This window comes from Gekko japonicus, unplaced genomic scaffold (genome assembly GCF_001447785.1).
Source record: "Gekko japonicus isolate JY-2015 unplaced genomic scaffold, Gekko_japonicus_V1.1 scaffold749, whole genome shotgun sequence".
Lineage (NCBI taxonomy): Eukaryota > Metazoa > Chordata > Lepidosauria > Squamata > Gekkonidae > Gekko > Gekko japonicus.
Window position 1 is genome coordinate 290,225 of NW_015174864.1, and position 17,402 is coordinate 307,626.

General features: G+C 47.5%; 1 protein-coding gene across 4 annotated transcripts in view; it reads right to left on the reverse strand.

Moving 5' to 3' along the window:
* The window catches only part of EMB (embigin), a 55,867-nt gene extending 38,498 nt beyond the window's left edge, over positions 1-17,369 (reverse strand). For 3 of the 4 annotated variants that reach the window (XM_015424726.1, XM_015424724.1, XM_015424725.1), the window contains exon 1: positions 17,189-17,369. In XM_015424726.1, the coding sequence (XP_015280212.1) occupies positions 17,189-17,273 (85 nt within the window). In that variant the 5' untranslated portion in view covers positions 17,274-17,369. The remainder of the gene's footprint in view (positions 1-17,188) is intronic. The other variant, XM_015424723.1, reaches the window with a different exon arrangement.
* Positions 17,370-17,402: the final 33 nt, after the last annotated feature.

Sequence of the window (17,402 nt, forward strand, 5' to 3'; positions counted from 1 at the left end):
CTTCAGCCGATACTGTTTGTACCTAATATATCAAAGCAATTATTCCCCTGCAGACTGTGTGCTAATGGCCTGCTCTTCTGTTTTGCGGCTGCTTCCCAAAATGCCACCAGAAGATATTTACATAAACTAGGAATTGAGTAACACTGACGCCTGTAATTTAAAAGGGGGAAATAGGCTTCAGTGGCTCTGCTTGAAGTAAACCTGCTCACATGGCAAGCAAACAATCCCTTTTTGTATTGCTTTTGCAAGGGACAGACCACACACTAACAGGATTTAGATACCAGCTGCGTGTTTTGCAATGAGGCGGGAGGTGAAATGATTACCCTCTTGTCAGATGGAGCCTCTCTTGTATCCCGCTGAGGTCAGAGAACCTGTTTTCCTCTTTCTCTGCTTGTGCTCTGCAGTCCACAAAGAACATTCTGTGCCGGCACCAGACTGATGAGATCATCTCAGCTAGGTCTCCGAGGTGGACAAGGAAGACAGAGTGTCTTATCTGAGATCATCATAGCCAATGATGGCTTTGTCAATAACCGGCTGGGGAATCTATCACTCTGATGCTCTGCTCTGAACTGATTTGGCTATCCTTGCATAGTCTCTAAGGAAACGTGTAGCCAGCTATCTACAGATCGGTTTTACTGTTGTTATTCTTAACGGAAAGGAATCAATACAGCAGAAGCAAGGGTGCGAAACGCACAGTAGTGGGAATCTGGAACATAGCCAGGAGAGTTTCAACAGATTCAGCACTTCACCTGAGATTAGCTTTGGGGAGGGGATGTTGCTCAGTGGAAAAACAACTGCTTTGCATGCAGAAGGTCCCAGGTTCAATCCCCAGCATTTCCCATTTAAAGGATCAGGTAGGAGGTGATGTGGAAAACCTCTGATCCCCTGGAGAGCCACTGCCAGTCAGAGCAGAAAAATGCATGCAAGTAAAGCATCTAAGCATCTAACAGCAAAAATTGTGCAGCATTATAAGGCCATTAAGGAATGCATGCAAAACGCATTTGCTTTTGCAAATAGGAAAAACAAGATAAAGAAACAGATGCTTGCAAACAGCCCATTACTAAGGAAGAAGTTAACCTTGCTTTTATTTCTGCAATCAGACATGCTGAAAACAGGAAACAATCGGCCTTCCCACAAGATACATCTGACCAGGCAAGGATACTGTGGTTTTGAAAAAGTACAGAATACTGTCTTCTGATAATTTCTGATAATCTTCTCTTCTAAATGATTTTTTTTCTGTACTCTGTAAACAGACTATATAAGCCCAACTCCACCTTCATTCAGTGTACAAGCCCTGTTTGAAAGTGCCCCTAGGTACTTTGGCTGCACCTGCGCATAATAAAACAGCTGTTGACTCTCCTTGCTGAAACGCCTGGTGGTCTGTCTCAGAATTCCCACTACACATGCGCGCACACACGTGCAGGCATGCGCGCGCACGCACACACACACACACTGAGGCAGGCCATCATTCTATCGAGATCAGAATTGTCTGTTCTGACTGACAGTGGCTCTCCAGGGCATCAAGAAGAGGTCTTTCACATCACCTCCTACATATAAAAATCCATTTGGTTAAAAAAAATTGGCATTACAGTTTCCATTTGAAAAATAAGATCGGGGGGGTTGTTTGTTTTTTTTAATAGAAAACTTTGGATTTAAAAAAATCAATAGTGGTTAGCTTGTGGCACCTTCCAAAATTGGTAATGTAAGGGTCTTTATTTTGCCACTTTCTAAGAAATACGTCAAAGCAAATCTTAACTACAGAGAGAGATTTCTGGTAACATTTCAGTCATTTCTTCATTTAGGGGGAAATATGGCCAAACAGGATGTAATGAGATCAAAGAAGGCAATGAGGCAAATAGGTCCAGAGTTTAAGGCTGTGGTCAGATGTGCCAGTTGATGCGGAGGGGAAGCGCCCCTATTTCCTTCGGTGGAATTTGACTCACAGTCACGTGATCACACATCCCTTTGTCCTGCGGGCTCAGCCTGTCACTGCATAATCAGACACCACCTCGGGCGAGTGGGGGGGTTGCCTTTTGTTTCCCATGCACATAAATGAAGAATCGCACCTCTGCACTGAGGGTTCCCCATGGAGTATGTGATTATGCGCATACTAGTAAGCAAGGGGAAAAAATGGCACCAAGTTGGGATGGAATGAGCAGACCATCCCGATGGCATGACAGCATGCTTGAGCGATCAGACAGGGGAAAGTCCATCTGTGGCCCAATGGCAAGCATTAAGACGGGACTTTCCCCGGTGTCTTCGAACTCCCCTTCTGTGGTGGGGCAGCACGGGGCACGGACAGCTACAGGACCTTTCCCAGATGTTGCTCTCCAATCGTGCCCTTTAGATCTGTCAGGCATTCACAGCTGAGTCGGATTTAAAGGCACATCTGACCACGGCCTAATACAGGGGTCCCCAACGTGATGCCAATGGCCACCATGGTACCCACTAACAACTTTCCTGGTGCTTACCAAGTGCTTTAAGAATGTGGGTGAGGCCGGCAGATGCTTCTGTCCAGCAGAGCTTCTGTATGGCTGTGCAGATTTTTAAAAACATAGCTTGGGCAGCAGCTGCCACCACAGCACAATGATCTTCACTGTGTGATTGAAGGTAAGCCATGGCAGCCATTTTGTGGCTGGCTCTGTTTCCTGTAGTAGCCATTTTGTGCCCACATTAAAATTCCAAAGGTGCCCACAGGCCCAGAAAGGCTGGAGAACCCTGTTCTAACATCTGGTTCTGGTCTTCCTGCCTCAAAGCATAAATACAGAATGCATTTTGAGCCATATGCCTGTTTCCAGAACTTTCTTTGCTGCCTGCATTCACTGCAAACATACTAGCTGATCTCTCAATTTAAAAAAATGATTCTAGATTTGGAGAGGGGCTGTGGCTCAGTGGCAGAGCTTTTGTTTTGTATGCAGAAGGTCCCTGGTTGAATCCCCAGCGTCTCCAGTAAAAACAAAACAAAACCAGGTAGTAGATGATGTGAACAATTTCTGCCTGAGACCTTGGACAGCTGCTCCCACTTAGAGTAGACAATACTGACCCTGATAAACCAAATGGTCTAACTGATGGAGAAATACGAATTTGAATGGGTTCAACTGAAGGGGTCCAAATAAATAAGCACTAATCAGTAGAAGCAAGTTCTTTAATACTTGATTATGATCAAGGAAAATATCTATCCTCACAAGAGTTCAAGACACTAACCCTGTTAGATTGTTCACCTTTGGTACTTATAGCAAAGTTTACATCACTATAATGCAATAACATGCAGCCAGTTACTGCATACCTACCCAGTTCTGCACCAAATCTTAGCCAATAAGCAAGCGACCTATACTTCCTTTTTGGTGTAGTGGTTAGGAGTGTGGACTCTAATCTGGGAGAACCGTGTTTGATTCCCCACTCCTTCACATGAAGTCAGCTGGGTGACCTTGGGTCAGTCAAAGTTCTCTGAGAGCTGTTCTCTCAAAGCTCTCTGCGCCCCATCTACCTTACAGGGTGTCTGTTGTGAGGAGAGGAAGAGAAGGAGATTGTAAGCCACCCTGAGACTTTGAGTGAATGGTGGGGTATAAATCCAATCTCCTCCTCCTCTTCCTCCTTCTCATATTTTTAAGAATACTGCTACCTTGTCTATCTCACTCTACTAACGTAAGAAGAATTGCTGACTACTGTTTCTAAGAAACAGGACATAGGTTAAGGGCTAGTTGGCCCATATAAGGCAAAGAATGCAGATGTCCGCTGAAGGCACAGATAACAGGGCAGGTTCAGCTCTTCAAGAAATTCTTTCCATGGCCTTCATACACATGGCTACACAATGGTCTATTCACATTTCACCTTTCCCCCCCCTTTCATAACTCAGGCAGCTTTATGTGAAGTTTGCAACTGAAGTCAGCTAGGCAACACACTGATTGGCTGGTGCCTAGGTTTGACAGCTCCATGTTGGGGAAAACCTGGAGATTTGGGAGGGGTCGAGCTTGAGGAGGGTGGGGTTTGGGGAGGGGAGAGACTTCAATGGGGTATAATGCCACAGAGTCGACCAAAGGGGCCATTTTCTCCAGGGGAACTGATCTCTGTTGCCTGGAGATCTGTTGTAATCCCAGGAGATCTCCAGCTACCACCTGGAGTTTGGTAACCCTAGTGGTGCCTGTAATGCCAGGAACAGACTTCCCTCTCCTAAAATCCTCTCCTAAAAGGGCAACTCAAATGATAAAAGGGTTGGAACACTTTCCCTATGAGGAAAGGTTAAGGCGCTTAGGGCTCTTTAGCTTGAAGAAACGATGACTGAGGGGTGACATGATCGAGGTTTATAAGATTATGCATGGGAAAGAGCAGGTAGAGAAAGAGGTACTTTTCTCCCTTTCTCACAATACAAGAACTCGTGGGCACTCCATGAAACTGCTGAGCGGTCGGGTTAGAATGGATAAAAGGAAGTACTTCTTCCCCCAAAGAGTGATTAACACTTGGAATTCACCTGCCACAGGAAGTGGTGGCAGCTACAAGCATGGATGGCTTCAAAAGGGAATTAGATAAGCATATGGAGCAGAGGTCAATCAGTGGCTATTAGCCACAAGATATAGATAGGGACTCTGGGGCAAGTGATGCTCTGTCATCTTGGTGCTGGGGGGGGTCAACAGTGGGAGGGCTTCTAATGTCCTGGCCCCACTGGTGGACCTCCTGATGGCACCTGGTATTTCTGGGCACTGTGTGATACAGAGTGTTGGACTGGATGGGCCTTTGGCCTGATCCAACATTGGCATCTCTTATGTTCTTATGTTCTTAAAATCTGCAGGTTTGCACTTTTAATATAAATAAGCCCATATACTGAGGCAATAAATAATGCATGCAAGTGCAGTGCTTTCAAAAACAAGGTGGTGGACAGGATGCCGGCAGCATGGAGGGAAGAAAATCTCATTGCCGAATGGGTGTTCAGTTGCTATCTACATCCATAGCTCAAACTTTGCTGGATAAGGTGAAATGGCGCTAGCACTGCAGCAATTTTTTAAATGAACTCAAGGACAGAGTCAGGTGAAAAACAGCCAAACATGGGAGTTTTCTTCATCATGTTGGAAAGTTCACATAGAACAATGCGGGTCCGAAGCTTCATATGAACAGACACACGTGGAGCTGCCTCCTACTGAATCAGACCATCAAGGTCAGTATCGTCTACTCAGACTGGCAGCAGCTCTCCAAGGTTTCAGGTAGAAGAAGTCTTCCGCTATCAGATCCTCTTAACTGGAAAGGCCAGAGGCTGAACCTGGAATCTTCTGTATGGCAAGCAGATGCTCTGCTACTGAGCAATGGTGCCTCCTCCACACATGATGCCGCCTCACAGCATTTCAGACCACTGGGCTATCAAGGGAAGTGTTGGCTACTCTGGCCGGCAGCAGCTTGCCAGTGTCATTCTTTCATTTCACCTATAACCTAACTCAATTTAACAATGTCAGGAACTGAACACGGGACTTTCTGCGTGCAAAGAAGGTGCTCTGCCCTGGAGCCATGGCCCCTCTCCTAAGATCTCTGTGTCAGATTTGTGTCTAACTTTTCCCAAAATAAGTTCTAAAAATACACCAAAATAAAACAAACCACTTGGTGAACTTACTTTCTTTTTCTTTTTTGCTGCTCCTTGTATGCTGTCTAAATTCTACCAAAGTACATCAAAGTTCTGAGATCAAACGTTTGTGTATTATTAAAAGACTAACAAAGCATTTGTCATTGTGCTGGGGAGATGGGGGCAAACAGCAGTGGGTGGGGTGGCTCAGTGGTGAAGCACGTACCCTGCATGCAGAAGGTCCAGGCAATTCCTGTATGGGCCAGAAATCCACCCCCTCAGCCCAGCCAACTACAAAGTAGTCTCAAAGGCTCATGAATAGTCCAGCAACACCACTCCTCTCGTATGCATTTTGCAACTCACTTGTATAGGAGAAGATATTTAAAGATATATATTTGAGAGCCCTGCAGGAAGGGCAGGTTGCCTCTCTATGGCCCCTGCCACACGGCAGGGGATAAGCCTCTTCAGTCGCGGCTTTTAAAAGCCGCGCCAACGTTGAGGCGCCGCGGCGGGATCCCACGGGGAGAAAAGATGGCCTGAACGGGAGCCGGCCGAACTGCGGATGTCCGAGCATGCGCAGTTCGGCTCCGGGCCGGGGTTGAGCCGGCGCAAGGAAGCGCCGGCGATCAAACGCCCGGTTGAAGCGCGCCTACAAGTTGAACCACCCAAGGTAGGTGGTTCAATTTGCTCCGGATTAGGGTGGGGAAGGGCCAGTTCGGGCACGGAAGCAGGACGCTTCCCGGATGTTGTGGTGTGATCGCGCCGGTTTGATCCGGCCCCGAACTGGCCCACAACTGGCCCAAATCCCCTCGTGTGGACGGGATGTTATGGACTACAAGCTCTATACAACGCAGAGTCTGCTGCAATAGATGGAGTCTTAGGTTAGAACGAAGGTTGCCAAGTCAAGCCTGGCAATCGGAGGGAGGGTTGGGGGGGGACATGGGGGAGGTCAGCATCACAAGTTTGATGCCATCATTTCTGGGGGAAAGCCAGAAACTATGGCAGTAGCTCTAGGAATTGCCAGAAACTCTAACCATAGGGTTTCTGGCGATTCCTAGAGCTACTGCCATTGCTTCTGGGTTTCCCTGGAAGTGAAATCATCAAACTCACAATTGTGGAAAGATGGGGGAGGGGGTTGTCGGGAATTCCCCATCCCAACAGGGGGCTTCGCAGACCAGGCTAGAATGAAGGACAGCTGGGTTTAAATCCCATTTAAAATGGAATCCACTGATGACCTTGAGCCAGTCTTTATCGCTCAGCCAACCCTACCACATGGGGGTTTTAGTGAAGGTTAAATTGGAGAATGATACATGGCCTGATCTCCTTAAAGAAAGGACGGGAGGAAAAGGTATTTAATGTGTTGCTTTTATATGAGCCACAAAGAATACAGCTGAGTCCTGCCTGCAGAATGCTGCCCTTCATAACCACATCTTGTGTTCTATTTTTTCTGACAATTAAGTGTGACAAAGAGATAAACACAGGGTCTGCCTCTCATATATTTTCCATTTCTATATTTATAAATCATCTGAAAATATATAATAAAGATATATCTAATCTTGAATTTGGCCTCAGATGGGGGAATCAAAAAATATGCACAATGGAGTCAAGGAGAAGGAGGAGATTGGATTTATACCCCACCCTTCACTACCCAAAGGAGTCTCAGATTGGCTTTCAAACTCCTTCCCCTTCCCCTCCCAACAACTTCCCCTCCCGTGAGGTAGGTGGGGCTGAGAGAGTTCTTTGAGGATGGCTCCTGAGAGAACAGCTCTGAAAGAACTTGTGACTGACCCAAGGTCACACCAGCAATTGCATGTGGAGGAGTAGGAAATCCAATCCAGTTCTCCCAGATTAGAGTCCACGCTTCTAACCACTACACCAAAGGAGAAGTGTGTCTATAAACCTGGAGGAAGCCTCAGAGTTGCAGAAAAATTCCAAAATGTAAAAATTAGTAGGTTAACCCCTCCCTTAGACTAGAGAATTGATGTCTGCACAAGGGAGGATGTAGCAATCCAAGAAAAAGAAATGCTGAAAGAGACCTCTTGAAACTATGCTGTGACACTCCAGTGGCAACCTGAGGGGTAGGAGGCTTGCACGTTTGGCACTCTGTCTGCTCCAAGGCAGAGCCCTTGCCCATCACATGGCTGGGTAGAGTCTGGGACCAAAGAATGCATGGGATGTTTTCGACCCCAAGCTGACCGATGCCAGCCACCAACAGCCAGCTAATCAGGGTGTCTGGGCTTGGAGCAGAGAGCATGCCAGTCAGCTGACTGTGGTGGTTGGGGGGAAAGTCGGAGTAGAAAACACTCTTTGCCATTAATGGCTAGCTGAGTGGGAGGGGCGTTTGAGGGTCAGCATGTCCAAAATGCTCCAAGTCCAGCCCTCATCACCCTAGTTTATGGTTGAGGGGGGAGCAGAAAACGTACCATGCATGCTTTCCACAAACAGTGGAGAGAACTGTTTCTCTTTGTCTGGTGGTGTTAATGCCACTTGGAATCACCCAATTAAATTGGTGGGCAATAGACTTGAGGAAAACCCCAGAGAAAAGTACTTCTTTACAAGAGGCATAATTCACAGAACTGATTCAGGGAGTTATGGTGTTTACCTCCATGGGGTATGATGATGTCCGTTACCTTAGATGGCTCTTTGAGATGCCTAATGCCTACCATGACAACTAAGGTCTGTGGCTTTAACACCACCAGTTGTGGTGTGTTGAATGTAAACAGTTGTGGAGAGGAGCAACTGCCTTCACACACACTGCTGTGTAGGCTTCCCGGAAACTCCAGGAAACAGATGCTGGACTCGATAGACCTCTGATCAAGCCGGCCTTCTTATGTTCTTAAATATTGTTAATAATAACATCCTATAGGAAACTTGTGTTTTATCCATTTTTAAAATCATTCAACTCACAATATAAAAGAACATGACTGTCTATAACACTAGTGGTACTTTGTGTAGGGACTAAGCTCTTTGTATATTGTTGCCTTATGCTGCGGTCTTCAGCCGATGAGCTGGGATCCTTCATGCATGGTGGGTTATGAAACCTTCTAGAACTGCCTCTTTTTAAGAGCAAAAGGGCTACACCCCCCCCCCCACACACACACACACAAGGCCTTTCTTTGTGTTCATGCTGAGAAATGCAGCGGGATAGTTAGGTGAGAATCACTCAGCAGGGGAGCTGGTGAAGATTCCTCCAGGACTCTAACCAATGGCTTGTTCCTACCTATGATACATTGTTAGTCTGCTGTTTGGGCCTTAGAACTAGCAAGGTTCAAATTCTGTCTTTCCTTCTTCCTGCCATGTGACTGTACTTGCAACTGAGTGGTTTCTTTGTTGTGGTTACAAATTAGTCCTACGCTCCGGAGACAGCCTAATACAGGGGTCCCCAACCCTTTTGAGCCTGTGGGCACCCTTGGTTTTGTGACATGGAGTGGTGGGCGCAAGCACAAAATGGCTGCTGGAATTATGGCTGCCAGTCCCCAAGTGGGGGTGGGGGATCCCCTGATTTTGGGGCTTCTGCCTGCCACCAGCCAGCTGACCAGTAGGGGAAGTCCTGCCCCCAACAGTAGCCACCTGTGGCTACCCCTCTCCCTCCCCTCCTGCCAAATGTAAAGGGTCCTCCAGCTGATCAGCAGAGGGCCCTTTAAATCAGCTGGAGGGCCCTTTAAATCTTGCAGGAGGGGAGGGAGAGGGGTGGTTGCTGGCCATACGCCTGCACTCCAAGTGCTGAATTTGTCACATGGGATTCAGGCACAAAGGCCCCCGCTCTCCAAAAGCATTTAAAGGGTGGCTACCTGGATTCTTCCAACCTAGGGTTCCCAAACGGCGGCGGGGGATCCGCGCGTGTTCGCAGGATCGCTGCCGCGGGGGACAGCGATCCGCGCTGCACCGGCGTCGCCAGGATGTGACGCTATGCGTCGCCCTGGCAACGGGACTCCAAACAGCCCCGTTGCCAGGGCGACGCATAGCGTCACATCCTGGCGACGCCGGTGCAGCGCGGATTGCTGTCCCCCGCGGCAGCGATCCTGCGAACACGCGCGGATCCCCAGCCGCCGTTTGGGAACCCTATTCCAACCTCAGAGACTCTGTCTCCTCTGCAACCAATTCAAGGCCCAGCTGTTCCCATGTACTGGTAGACCAAGGCCAGCTTGGCTCAAAAATGCAGCGGGTGCCCCCAGGGCCCACTGCCAACCACAGCCACTCCAAGGAGAGCCTCCTCAGGTACAGAGCTGTGTGCACCCAACCCTGAGTGTTTCCTCCGCCCCCTCTCTTTGACAGGCATACTTGGCACAACCAGGAGAGGGCAGCACAAGAGTCCTCTCTCTTCCCACACAGCTGGAACCAAAAGTGCAGGGAGCAGCAGCAGGTCAAAGAGGGAGGAGATCTTCCCACTACCGGGCAACACAAGGTGCCTCTTTAGAGACCCCAAGAGCACAGTGGGGAGCTCCTGCCACTGCTCCCCCCCCGGGGTGCTTCGTTCACCAGCCTACCCCACTCCCCCCACCCGAAGCGTCTGAATGGCAGAACTGAGCTCACCTCCAGCACCTGCCACAGAACTGGCTGCTGGAGAGACAGGATGGAGGCACCTGGCAACCCTTGAAGTGGGCTTTGGAATTGTGCTGTTTTTCAGTATGTTGGTTTCCCATGGTTTCACTGGCATGGGTTAAGTCTGTTTGGTGTAGTGGTTAAGTGCGCAGACTCTAATCTGGGAGAACCGGGTTTGATTCATCACTCCTCCACTTGCACCTGCTGATGTGACCTTGGGCCAGTCACAAGCTCTGGCACAGCTGTTCCTGAAAGAGCAGTCTGTGTCAGAGTTCTCTCAGCCCCACCCATCTCACAGGGTGTCTGTTGTGGGGAGGGGAAGGGAAAGGAGCTTGTAAGCCGCTCTGAGACTCCAAGTGAAGGGCAGGGTATAAATCCAATCTCCTCTTCTTCTTCTTCTTGTTTCTGCTTTCTCATAATGTAGTGATGAGGATGCTTGGCAGAAGCAAGAAAAGATGTCCGCAGGTCTATGCCCATGGGCGATGTGTTAGGAACCCCAGCCCAATAGTACATTAGAAGTTAATAAAACGCACAGCAAAAAAAAAAAGGAAGGAAGCTGGTCCCTGATATTGACCACTGGGATTGGACCAGAGTATTGCTTTTGCTTCCAGCTGCCAAACGTTAAGTGTCTGCTTCCTGTCCTCCTTTTCTTCAGGTTGGCCTCTTCCTGTGCAGCAGGGGACTTGCCTCCTGGATGGCCTCAGGCATGTGCAGTGCAGGCACCTTCTTGGGCTTGAAGTTTAGTAGTCAGAGTGTAAGGCTAGACTCCGGAAGAGCCAGATTCAAATCAATTCCCCACTCTGCCATGGACACCTGCTGGGTGACCTTCTGCCAGTCACATTCTCTCCAGCGCCTACCCTACCCTACAGGACTGCTGTGAGAAGGAGAGAATGATGTAAGCTGCTTTGGGTCCCGATTGGGGAGAAAAGCAGGATATAAATAAATAAAAATAAAAAAGATCTGTAGGGTTCTATCACCATATACAAGATGGCAGAAGTGCTTAGGATCTGGAGGCCACTGGAAGAACCAATCACATTTTTATCTTGCACTTCCTCCAAGGGACTCATGGTGGTGTCCGTGGTTCTCCATTTTTCCATCTGATTCTCAGAAACGCTCTGTGAGGATGGTTCCAAGGCCTAGAAAGAAGCCTGATAAAGGGCCAATATTAAAAACTTACTATATAATAGTTATATACAAAAATACATGTATTTATTAGAGAAACAGTTAAAAACATATATGGGCCCAATGAAAGCCTTGTTATAAAGTACAAGTGACCTGAACACAAGGGCCAATAGTACTGACCTGACACGTTTCCACCCCTTGGGGGCCTTCTTCAGAGGTCAAATTAGGGTTGCCAGGTCCTCCGGGGGGACGGAGGAACTCCCGCTTGATAGGTCCCTAACCTGCTGGCCCAGATTGGGCTGCCGGGGGGAACCCCACCCCAAAGTGCCGGGCACGCTGAGACATGCCCAGCGCGATGGCGTCACCTGGAAGTGATGTCATCACATTGGGCACATTGCAGGGGGGATGCTCTAGCATTCGAGGGGAAACTCTATGGTTTTCCCTCGGATGGTAGTGGTCCTGTCCCCAATGTGCCCAACATGGTGACGTCACTTGGCAACCCTAGGTCAAATGAAATTAGTTGATACTGGACCAAAAAAGGAAAATTGTAAAAAAGAAAAAGAATATTAAATATTAATCATAATTTAAAAATAAATTTGTCTTGCAATGTGGTAAAAATGACTGATGCAATATAGTCATTTTTACCACATTGTAAGATGGATTTATTATTTTATGTGGTTATTTATATTCAATATTCTTTTTTCTACAGCTTTCTTTTTTTGGTCTAGTATCAACTTATTGTTTGTTATTTCATTGTAACATGTAACACTGTAACATGTCTCTATCCGTACCTCAAATTGTTTGACCTCTGAAGAAGGCCCCCAAGGGGCGGAAATGCATCAGGTCATTACTACTGGCCCTTGTGTTCAGGTCACTGGTACTTTATAATGAGGCGTTTATTGGGCCCGTATATGTTTTTAACTATCTTTCTAATAAATGCATGCATTTCTGTATATAATTATTATACACTAGGTTTTTAATATTGGCCTTTTATCAAGCTTCTTTCTTACCCTTGTGGTTCCTGATACCAGGTACTGGGTCAAGTTTGTTTCCCCCTCCCTGTGTCTTATAGGCCCAAGGTCTCCCAGCATGCTTCATGCTTGCTAACTCTAGGTGGAGATTTGGGGAGTGGAGCCTGGGGAGGACAGAGTTTGGGGAGTTGAAGGACCTCAGCAAGGTGCAATGCCAAAGAGTCCACCCTTCAAAACAGCCATTTTCTCCAGGGGAACTGATCTCTGACATCTGGACATCAGTTGTAATAGTGGGAGATCTCCAGGCCCCACCTGAAGGTTGGCAACCATATGGCAAAGGAGGATGTGGCACCATGTCTCCCAGATCCTAGTCCAAGACAATCAGTCCACAACACTGTTTAAGGGACTACAGCATCTTAAGCCCCAGCACTTCACTGATTTGTGGAGCAGAGCCTCAATTCAACACAAAGTCCACTGCTAAAGGAGAGCTTATTTCCCACAGATTATTCTTGGCCTTTCCTGAAGCTGCTGAAAGTAATATGTTATTAAGAGGCAGAAAAAAGCCTGTAAAAACCGAGATCTTATTTCATCTGGAGCGCTCATTAAAAATGCACACTGTTTGGGGTTTTTTTTGAGAACTCCGTCACTGCAAAGTGTTCCTAGGTTTTCCCAACTTAGGATACCAGTGTAAATTTTATAACTGTAAATAGCAGTGAGCTGGGGTAGCATTGTGGCAAAGGGTCTGACCTACAAGCCTGGAGTCTCCTGGTTCAAATCTAATCACAGTCACTGATGTATTATGCACTTTATGCAAGGTTGTCTCTAGCTTTCCCTCTAAATTCTTGTAATAATTATGTCATTGTACCTTACAGGACTGTTGTAAAAAATGCAACTAGCTAATGTATGTGGAGTGCTTCCAATATGAAAATCTCTATGCTCAGTATTAAGATTCAATTAATCTACATCATTAAGCAAGTATAAATCCCATGGGTTTAAACAAGAGAGTTATGCGCATGCAGTATGATTATTTAATTTATTCATCAATGATCTGGAAATAGGGGTGAGTTTGCAGATGACTGCGGTGTTTGAGCTATTTGAGTTGAGTTTGAGCTGCGGTGGCTCAAGTGGTTAAGACGCTGAACTGCAGGCTGTGGAAGGTCGGTAGTTCAGCAGTTCGAGACCCGGGTGCCGCATGACGGAGTGAGTTCCCGTCTCTAGTTCCAGCTCCTGCCAACCTAGCAGTTCGAAAGCAAGACATTGCAAGTAGATAAATAGGTATCACTTCGGTGGGAAGGTAACAGCGTTCTGTGCGCCTTGGTGTTTAGTCATGCTGGCCACATGACCACGAAAACGTCTTCAGACAGCGCTGGCTCTTCGGCCTTGAAACGGAGATGAGCACCGCAACCCTAGAGTCGGACTCGACTGGCTTTCGAGCAAGGGAACCTTTACCTTTACCTTTTGCAGATGACACAAAATTATTCAGGATAGTAAAAACCAAGGCTAATTGTGAAGAGCTTCCAAGAGGATCTCCACAAACAGGGTGAGTGGGTGACAATGTGGCAAATGAAGTTCAGTGCTGTTAAGTGTAAGGTGATGCACACTGGGACAAAAAAATCCCCACTTCAGGTATAGCCTAATGCGGTCTGAACTGGCTGGGACTGAGAGGGAAACAGATCCTGGGGCTGCAGTGGACAGCTTAATGGAAGTGTCAACCCAATGGGCTGCAGCACTGGAAAAGGCAAACTCTATGTCAGACAGTATTAGGAAAGGGATTGAAAATACAATGGCCAATATTATAATGCCCCTGTACAGATCTATGGTGCAGCCTCATTTGGAATACTCTGTACAGTTCTGGCCACCGTATCTCCAAAAGGACATTGCAGAGCAAGAAAAAGTACAGAAAAGGGCAACCAAGATGATTAAGGGGCTGGAGCACTTTTCCTAAGAGGAAAGGTGAAGAGTCTGGGACTTCTTAGTTTGGAAAAGAGACGACTAAGGGAGAATATGATACAGGTTTATAAAATTATGTAGGTGGGGGGGGGGGAGAGAGCTGACAGAGAAATATTTTGCCCTCTCCCAGAATTCTAGAACTCGAGGGCATTCAATGAAGTTGATGGGCAATAGATTCGAGACAGACAAAAATACTTCTTTACACAGAGAGTGATTAAAATGTGGAATTTGCTACCAGAGGATGTAGTGATGGAAGATTGGTCTATCTGTGGCTACTAGCCATGGCAACTGAGAGGAGCCTCCATGTTCAGAGGCACTAAACCTCTGAATCCCAGACCAGGAGGCAACATCAGGGGAAGGCCTCAGCCTCTATGCCCTGTTGTTGACCCTCCAGAGGAACTGGTTGACTACTGTGTGAGACAGGATGCTGGATGAGATGAACCACTGGTCTAATCTAGTAGGGCTCTTCTTATGTTCCTATGTTCTTATTGTGCCTGCAGCCTGTTGCTCAGTTAATGACTGCCTTTTGAGTCTTCCTAATGGAGAGTACTGGTTGGCAATGCAAACCTTGAACTTAACAGAAGTTGGGTCCATTTTTTTAAAAAAAGATTTGCTATTCAGATTCACCCTATCGCTCATTAAGCAAGAGTTGGAATGGCCCATAACAACTCTGAATTGACCATGTTTTCATCTATGCGCTGCAATGCTCTGTACTCTGTAGATGGATTTTCTCAGGCAACTGGACTTTCTGGTTTCTTCCCCCCCCCCACACTTCTTATCACTGTGTATATGTCTGCCAACTGAACATATAACTTCATGCATCTGATGAAGAGGGCTCTGTTCTGGGCCACACAAAAAACTTATGCCACAATAAATTCATTAGTTCTTCAGGTACCACATGACTCTGTTATATTGTGTATTGGTGATGATGGCTAGTAAATGCATGGGAAACAGATGCATGATGGGGAACAGATCAGAATCCATCATTCCCAAGAACATCAAGGTGGATGAATCATTTATTTACCTGTGGCACCTTTAGCCACTCTTTCTTTAAAAAGGGGGGCTCCGTGCTATACGTTTCAAACCTAGGCCAAATCAGGAATCAGAGCTGGTGATTAGGAATGAAGAAGAGCTCTCAATGCATCAAGAAGTATGAGAGAGTGCCATTCCGGTCCACCAGCTAGAAAAGTGTAACAAGGAAAATAAGTTTTTCTGAGCACGGAAGATACTTTTGAGTTTGCACTCAGCTCTTGGCTGTCTCTGTTCTCTGCTTCCACTTTGCAGTACTCTACAAAACCACAAAACTACTGCTGCACAAACGGCTGTACACAGCTGCACTGGCTCATTTTTTTAAAAAGACAGTCACATAGCACTTTTGTTATGAGTAGCCACCCAAATTGGTATAAAACAGTGAGTTAGGTGCTAAGTTTCCCCAAAGGAAAACTTGGAAACTTGGTCCCTGTTTTGTGGTATTTTGAAGGGTCCTAATGAAAAGGTGCCCCAATCTGGATAGCCCAGGCTAGCCTGAGCTCGTCAGAATTCAAGAAGCTAAGCTGGGTCAGCCGTGGTCAGCATTTGGCTGGGAGACCACCAAGAAACACCAGGGTCACTGAAGGGCTCTTGCCTTGAAAACTCTATAGGGTGGCCGTAAATTGGCTGCAACTTGACAGCAATTTTTTTTAATGAAAATGTGTTACATGTCTGTTGTTTGTTTTTAAGAGAGAGTGGTCTTGCAGCGAAATACAAACATGTTGTGTGACCTATGCTTTGGTGGCCTGGATCCTGCTTCACCAGATACCTGAATTGTGTCCCTTGTCTCCATACACAGTCAGAAGCACAGGGGAAAACAGCTCCTGTTAGGTATGTAAACTCCAGAGACCTACCCAGAGAGGTCTGGGGCAAGTGATGCTCTGTGTTCTTGGTGCTTGGGGGGGGCAACAGTGGGAGGACTTCTAATGTCCTGGCCCCACTGCTGGACCTCCTGATGGCACCTGGTATTTTTGGCCGCTGTGTGACAAACTGTTGGTTGGACTGGATGGGCCATTGGCCTGCTCCAACATTGGCGTCTCTTATGTTCTTATGTTTATGTTCCACCTTGGTCTACTGTATCAAACTAAAACTAAAACGGAGTGGTACCGTAAAGAGTAACATTTACTGCAGCTTTCATGAGTCAGAGCTCTCATCAGATGCAACAGAAGTAACCACTGTGATTAAACTGCCTGTTTTCAACTAACACCATTCATCCTATCCAGCTTTCATGAGCTGGAGTTCCCCACTAGAGCATCCAAAGAAGGGAGCTCCGACTGACAAATAAAAGTGGCTGATCTTGGAGATGCCACTGGTCTTCTGTTTTGTCTTCCAATGCACAGCCTGTACACATATCTAGGCAAAGCTCAAATATATACAAGATATTACAGGGCCCTGTTTGAGGAGTGCAGACCAGGGGAGAGCAGGAAGGAGAAGGGCTCCATGGGAAGTGTTGCTTCTGTCTGAGACCATCTTTAGTTCTCTGGCAAACTAGGGAAGGTCTTCACACGGCACACTTCGCACCACTGATTAGGGCTCCCCACCCCCATCAATTCTGGTCAACTGTTCAGAAGTGAAGGACAGGAGGACTTTACATAAGGTGGATTCCAAAACAAAGATAACATGGATTTTAAAGGGGGGGGGGGAGATAATTTCCACGGAGATGTGTCCCGGCACACACACACACACACATGGTGCACTACAGATATTTTCACAACCCACTAATTTTTCAGTTTTCTAGCTGGGGGCAGGGGCGGCGGGGGGGGGGGGTTACTTCAGAATCCCGCCAGGCAGACAGCCCAGCTCGATCGCAACCCAGGCAGAGCATCGAGACCCCTAAACGCCCCTTCCTCTCAAATAACCTCGAGAAAATACTTTTCCCCCCTTGGAAATGAAGCTTCCCAAGGTGACTCTGACTTGACTCCTTGGGAAGAAACGCGCCCCGCCCCCCGCCAAGATCGTCCTCGCCGGAGCGCCCGCGGAGCTGCCCCGAGAGAGGAGGCGAGAAGAAGCGGAGGTGCAAAAGCCTTACCTGGAGTCTTCGCGGCATCCGAGAGGCAGAAGCCGGCCAGGAGGAGAAGGAGCGGGATGACGGAGCGCGCCTCGGAGAAGCTCATGTTGCTGCCGGCCGAGCCGCACCAGCTCTGCAATGAGGTCTGGCAGAGGGGCCTCTGCAGAGCCCCTAGCGGCCGACGGCTGCTCAAGCCACAGGCCCTCGCTCCCCACCGAGCGACTGTTCGGGGGGG